The sequence below is a fragment of the Neomonachus schauinslandi genome, chromosome X (assembly GCF_002201575.2).
Source record: "Neomonachus schauinslandi chromosome X, ASM220157v2, whole genome shotgun sequence".
In the NCBI taxonomy this organism is placed as follows: domain Eukaryota; kingdom Metazoa; phylum Chordata; class Mammalia; order Carnivora; family Phocidae; genus Neomonachus; species Neomonachus schauinslandi.
This window is the reverse complement of record NC_058419.1, coordinates 84,596,754-84,603,267: the sequence shown is the minus strand read 5'-3', so window position 1 is coordinate 84,603,267 and position 6,514 is coordinate 84,596,754. Positions and strand designations below refer to the sequence as shown.

Genomic DNA, 6,514 nt, shown 5'->3' with positions numbered 1-6,514 from the left:
CAGCCCAGCCAGAGAGAAGAGGGAATCTCATCTCTCCTTCTCAGGCCAGAGCTCAGATGTCAGGTGGGGGCCCCAGGGGCCCAAGAGGAGGAGCATGCAGGAGGCCAGCTAGGGGAGAGAGGCCAGCCCCAGCGTGCTGGGGCAAGGAGGCCGGGGGGGTGGAGGGGGCGGGGAGGGGGCCTGAGGAAGCCCAGCACTTCAGTGCCCCCTGGAAAAACTGTCGGGGGTGGGGAAAGTTTCCCCTTCCCTGGCTGCTTCCCCACAGGTGAGCCGTTCCATCAAACTCCATTGCATAGTTCTCAGTGGGGGGCAGAAGGGGTCCCCAGGCCTACCCCTCCCAGCCTCCCCAAAATATGGCTTTGGAAAGGAGTCCCCAAGAATCGAGAGGGCCCTCTGGACGGGCGGACCCACCGCTCACAGGGAAGAGATCTTGACAGTCTCCGGGAGGAGGCAAGGGGTGCCCAGGCTGGAGTTCCTGAGGGTGCTGCTGGCCCCACCACCACCACCAGGGGAGGAAGGTTGGCTCTCGTCCGGCGTGTTGGCAGGAGGGGTAGGGATACTGATGATGGCAGCCACAAAGTCCCGGCTGTCGCAGTTCAGGTCGAGGCTGTCATGGGACTTGGCATTGAGGCTTGAGCGGCTGTGGATAAGGGTGGGGAGATGGATGCTTCTTAAAAGGTCCTCTTAATACTCGCCCCAGCAATCGTGACATTTATTGAGCGCCTGCTGGGTCCCTGGCACTGTGCTAAATGCTTCGCCTGCATCCTCCATTATGGCGGTGCCCAGTGAGGGCCCTGGGGTCAGGTGGTCCTGGGTTGAAATCCTGGTCTCACTTTGGCCCCTCTGAACCTCTCTTCTCTCTTTCATCTCCAGCATGGGGATAACAATATTTCCTACCTCATAGGGTCGTTGCGGAGATTAGATTAGCATAATGAGCACACAGGGAAATAACAATATTTCTTCCCTCATAGGGTCACTGTGGAGATTAAATGAGATAAGAGGTGCTACCAAGTGTTCAGAATAGTGCCTGGAACATAATGAGAACACATGCAAAAATGTTCTCCATTATGGTCACTCCTTACAATGCCAAAATCCTCACAACGATCCATTCTGAGAGCTGCACAACCTGGTCCCTGTTCCTTTCTGATTTGGCTTCCTACCACTCTCCCCCTCACTCACTCCACTCTGCTCACAGGAGCTTCCTGGCTGTGTCTCTGACATGCAGACCCACTCCTGCCTCAGGGCCTTTGCACAGGCTGTTTGCTCCCTCCCTCACCTTCTTCAGATGTCACCTCAGCAAAGCCTCCCCTGACCACACTATTTAAACTGCGTCATACCCTGTTCTATACTCTCTGTCCCCCACCCCCAATTTATTTTTCTTCTTGGCACTTAACACACCTCATCATCTGTCTTTTTTGTTTATTAACTGTGTTATTGCACTAGAATATAAATTCCAGAAGGTCAAGGATCTCTCTCTGTTCTCTTCGCTGCCTGAAGTGAACTCAACTCCTAAACTCCTACAGGGAACTCCAAAGTGCCTAAAAGTGTGCCTGGCATATAATAGGTGCTCAATAAATGTTTGCTGAAGGAACCGACGAAGAACAAGCTCCAGACAAGAGAAGCCCAAGCTCCCAGCATAGAGGAGTTTGGGCTCAATATTGGCTTGCTGGGCGCGAAGTCATGACATCTCAGAGCCCCCGCCCCTGGGGCCAAGCTCTGAGCTCCCCCCGGGGGGTAGCCAGCAGGTGGGGGTGCTTACCTCTGAGGGGCAGGGCTCCTGCGCAGCCCTGCCAGTGTGTCCAGCTCCTGCATGCTGCCGCGACTGACTGAAGCCGTGGAGTTGGCGAGGCGAATGGCACGGCGCTTGGCCCTGCGGGGGCAGCAGGAGGACAGCAGGCCGCCGGGCCCCACTGCCTGGGAGGACACAGAGGTGCTGCGGCTCGTGCGGCCCCCCAGTGAGACAGCGCCCAGAGCCTCACTGAAAGTCAGCTCATCCGTGAACTCATGGCACTGGCGGCAGAAGAGAGGCACGGTCACCAGGCAGCACACGGGAACTGACCCCACCCCCGGGCCTTTGCTTAGGCCGCTCTTTCCTTTCCAGAAGTCTCTCTCGCTTCCCTTCCCTTGCCCACCCTTCAAGGCTCAGCTGTACTGGGGCCTCTTCCAGGAAGCCCTCTGGGATTTCCACAATTAGTAGTGAGCCTCCCATCCCAGGGGGGTGGGGGGAGCTGGCCTGGCCGCAGAGGAATGCCCCTCCTTCTGCCACGCCGCCACCTCTCCTTAGGCCTCACCGTTGTCTTCTCTAGACAGTGCAGGAGGTGGTGATGTTGTTGCTCGAAAGCAGACCGGTTCCGGACACACAGCGCCTGTTCCTCCCCACTGCCGCTGTCCTGGGTTGGGGGGGCGGGGGACGGAGCAGAGCACTGAGGTCAGAACCTTCTTCCTCCCGTCACTGCTCCCCTCCCCCCAACCCCAAGGCAGGCCCCTCCCCACCTCAAGGCCCCCGTTCTGCTTGTACTGCAGGAAGGCATTGGTGGTACCACTCTTTGCCAACCGGATCCTTGCCAAGCGCACCTTCTACAGAGAAAGGAGGAGACAAAGAGTCAGGTGGGTAGACACAAGAGTAGACTGGCTCGGGGTGTGGGCAGCAGGAGGTACTCAGAGGGAAGAGGCAGATACCTGTTGTGCTCGGCGCTTGTCAGCACGCTGGTTCTGGTGGTAGATGCGGCTAAAGTTGGACACGATGACCGGCACAGGCAGTGCGATGACCAGGACACCGCTGAGGGAGCAGATGGATCCGAAAATCTTGCCAGCGATGGTGCTGGGCACCATGTCTCCATAGCTGGGGCCGGGGGGGAGCCAAGGTCAAGAAAAGTGCGCACCCACCCCTCAGTCTCCCACTCTGTCCCATCCAACCCGACACGCTCTGCGACCCTGGCCAGGCACTGAAACTTTCTGAGCCTCAGTTTCCTGCTCTGCAAAATGTGGGGAAAGACCTCTCTGGCCACCAGTGGGGGTCAAATGAGAAATTGGCCCTTGGCCCCTACCATCTGCTGCCCCCCCATCTGAGTTGCACACCGAGCATCTGAGTCAGCTGGAAATCTATTAATACCAAACAGAGGGGAGAAGGAGGAAGTCATAGGCAGTAAATATAGTCTCCTGGGCAGAGAGTTCCAGCACCCCAAGCCAGCTGAGGGGCTCTGAGTCCCGGGAGCAGTGCTCTGTTAGTTTTGCTTACATCTGTCTTACCTTTCCTAGGTAGGACCCCTTCTTATTACCCCAGAAGAAGCCTTGAAACTGTCCTCCTATGAAAAAATAGGGGGGAGCCTTGTAACTCCCTCCTCTTCTTCATGCCACCTCTTCTCCCAAGGAGATGGAGCAGTGCCAATCTTACCAACTTGTTTCACGGGGCCGGGGTGGGGAGACCAAAGCTCAGGGAGGTTCCGTAGCTGACTTGTTCAAGATCGCACAGCATACTTTTTTGTTCTGACCACAGGAGCAATTAGATCCCCTCCCCTCTGCAGTCCCAGCCTCTGCAGTCCCAGCCTCTGCAGTCCCAGCCTCTAGGCCTTCGCTCAGTCCATGTCCCACTCCCCCTCCCCCCAAGGATGGCTGTTCCTTATTTCTTTGTTTTGACTCATTTAAAAGTCTCTCCAGGGCACCTGGGTGGCTCAGTTGGTTAAGCGACTGCCTTTGGCTCAGGTCACGATCCTGGAGTCCCTGAATCGAGTCCTGCATCGGGCTCCCTGCTCAGCAGGGAGTCTGCTTCTCCCTCTGCCCCTCCCCCCTCTCATGTGCTCTCTCTCTCTCTCAAAAAAAAAAAAAAATCTTTAAAAGTCTCTCCTACTTGGCCATTTCTGGTCTGTGATGTGTCATCTCAGACTGTGTCCTCAACTATGAGATGCAGGCAGCTGTCCACCCTCCCGGGGTTGCTGCGAGGACTCGCTAGGGTAAAAGGCACCCAAAGACCCAGTTCCAACCCACTCTCAGGGCTCAGTATTTGTATGTCGATCCAATTCTGAACCTCCAACCAGAATTAATTTCTACTCCTTAGCAACCTGAAAGCCACTTTTCTGTACCTCTCTGAAAGCCCCGAGCAAGCCCAATTCACCCATTCGACAGATCCTGAGCAGCAACTGCACACCTATTCCCAGCGATGGAAATTTAGAGAAGGAGCGTGGTATCTGCCCTAGACAGTGTCTTTAAGAATAACATGAGTTTGGTGATCCCATTTGATGCCTTTATCCCAACTGTTCCCTCTCAAGGACTGACACTAAAAACATAATGCCGAAAATACCTTGACCTGGAGAACATCAAGGAATCACAAAGCCACAGAGGTAATACTCCATACGGCAGATGATTCTGGAGATTTGGGAGACATGGGTCCTCAAGGTGGGAAAAGGAGGTGATGGAAAGCCAGTACCTAGGTATCCTACACCAGAAACTTTCAGAGAACTTTCACAACCGTGAGGTCATGGAATCCCCTCTAAATGATGAAGGGATCACCATTTCTCATTTGACACAGTGGGGGAAACAGGCCCAGAGAGAACAAGGTCAACAGAAAGAGTGCACCTAAGACAATCCTTGGAACCCAAGTCTCCTGACCCGGACAGTGAAGGCATCGTCAGACCTGCGAGGGATTTGGAAATTGGTCCAACTCCCTCTGTTTTTTTAGAGAAGAGCAAACGGAAGCGCAAATCGAGAAAAAAGAGATCGTTTATCTACCCTTCTTACTCTTACAGAAAACGGTGAGTGTAACTGGTCGGGCAGCTCCCAACACAGGGTCTGCACTCACCCAAGTGTGGTCATGGTGACAATGGTATACCAGAAGGCCGCAGGGATGCTAGTAAAGTTGGTCTTGTTTGTGCCCTTCTCGGCATAAAACATGACAGTGGCGAAGATGATGATGGCCATGGTGAGGGAAAAGAGGAGAAAGCCGAGCTCAGAGGCACAGCTCTTGAGGGTGTAGCCCAGAATCCGCAAGCCCTGTGAGTGCCTGGAGAACTTGAAGATGCGGAACACCCGGAACACACGCAGGGTGACGAAGGCGCCCGAGACATCCTCGTTCTTGGGCACGAAAAGCCCGATGTAGTAGGGCAGGATGGCCACGACGTCGATAAGGCTCATTACACTCCGCAGGAAGCGGCACCGGCTGGGGGCGGCGAACAGCCGCAGGAGGTACTCGCCCGTGAATATGAGCACACAGGCCGTGTCCATGCAGAAAAAGGCCAGGGGGAAGCGGTCGCCGCAGGGCTGCTCCCTCGGGGACCGCCGCGCGGGGCCGCGGCACGGGATGGTCTCCACCACGTTGGCGATGACCGAGACGGCGATGAAAAAGCCCGTTACGTAGTAGAAAACGAGGGCCGCGGTGCTCGTGTGCGGGTTCTCGAAGGCCCGCCAGAGCCGCTGCCTCAAGGAGCTGCCAGCCGGCAGGGCTGGGCCATCGCCGGCCTGCTCGGCCTCCTCGTCCTCCGCCAGGCGCTCGGCGTTCTCCTTCTTGCGGTCCCGGTACTCTTCGAGGCAGCAGTCGCCCACGAGCTCGGGCACTAGGCCGTAGAAAGCCAGCTCTTCGTCGAAGGCCTGGATGCACTCCTGCCGCGGGCAGTGCAGGCGGCCCGTGCGGTAGAAGTTCAGCACGTGCCGGAACATGTCCGGGTCGCGATCGAAGAAGTACTCGCCCGAGTCCGCGTCATAGAAGAATTCCTTCTCGGAGCTGCCTAGCAGGGTGTCTGGGTAACGGTCCAGCGTGTTCTTCCAGGTCTCGAAGCGCCGGCCGCTCACATTCACCACCAGAACCTCGTCCCCTCGGGACGCCTTCACCCCCGGCGCGGGGGGCAGAGGCTGCTGGGCCAGGGGCAGCCAGCCCACCGCGGCCGCCCGCGCAAAAGGCAGCCACGTGGCCACGCCTGCCGCCATCCTGCCGCGCCCCAGGCCCACGGAGACTTGGGGGGGGGTGGCCTTTAGGAGAGTGTGGCTGTCTCCAGGATGGTGGGGGCTTGGAGAGGCCCTGGGCCACTCGCACAAGCAAACTGGGGGTGTCTCCGAGGGCAAGGGGAATCAGGAGGAACTAGAGAGACGGGCAGGGGCCTGGGGGGCATTTAGAGGGTCTGGGGGGGACTTGGGGGTTGTCTTGAGGGAACTACGGAGGAGGGGCTAGGGCACATGGAGAGGAACAGCAAAGGGGCGCCTGGAGGGACCGAGAAGGATCTGAGGGAGTGTTTAGAGAGACAGAGATGGCTCTAGAGGGGTCAGCATGTGCCTGCGAGATGTCTGGGGTGTCTAGGGGGGCAAGAAACACTGGGGAGTTGTCCACACTCTCAAGAGTTCTCAGGGAAGATGGGGCTGGGACCCCTTAGTGGGCTTGGAGAAGGGACCGGGGCGTCCAGAGGGGTGGAAATGGGACCAGAGGTGTTTCAAAGAGGCCGAGAGTGTCTAGAGGGGGCGTTCTAGAGGGGCCGAGAAAAGTGAGGCGGCTCATCCACACCCTCAAGACTTCTGGGGAAAAGATTAGGGG

General features: G+C 57.2%; 1 protein-coding gene across 1 annotated transcript; it reads right to left on the bottom strand.

Annotated features, from left to right (window-relative positions):
• Nucleotides 1–414: 414 nt before the first annotated feature.
• KCND1 (potassium voltage-gated channel subfamily D member 1) lies at nucleotides 415–5,916 on the bottom strand. Its single transcript, XM_021678837.1, has 6 exons — nucleotides 4,796–5,916; nucleotides 2,680–2,842; nucleotides 2,494–2,577; nucleotides 2,292–2,390; nucleotides 1,760–2,010; nucleotides 415–640 (listed from the first exon to the last, which is right to left on the bottom strand). The coding sequence occupies exons 1-6, from the start codon at nucleotides 5,914–5,916 to the stop codon at nucleotides 415–417; spliced, it is 1,944 nt and encodes a 647-aa protein (XP_021534512.1).
• Between the last annotated feature and the right edge of the window lie 598 nt (nucleotides 5,917–6,514).

Excerpts from the sequence above, each read along its gene's own strand:
- KCND1 (XM_021678837.1), bottom strand. The coding sequence starts at position 5,916 with ATGGCGGCAGGCGTGGCCACGTGGCTGCCTTTTGCGCGGGCGGCCGCG. Across the intron at positions 2,843-4,795 it reads GTCACCATGACCACACTTGG|CTATGGAGACATGGTGCCCA; the intron begins GTGAGTGCAGAC and ends CCCCGGCCCCAG. Across the intron at positions 2,011-2,291 it reads ACTGTCTAGAGAAGACAACG|TGCCATGAGTTCACGGATGA; the intron begins GTGAGGCCTAAG and ends TTCTGCCGCCAG.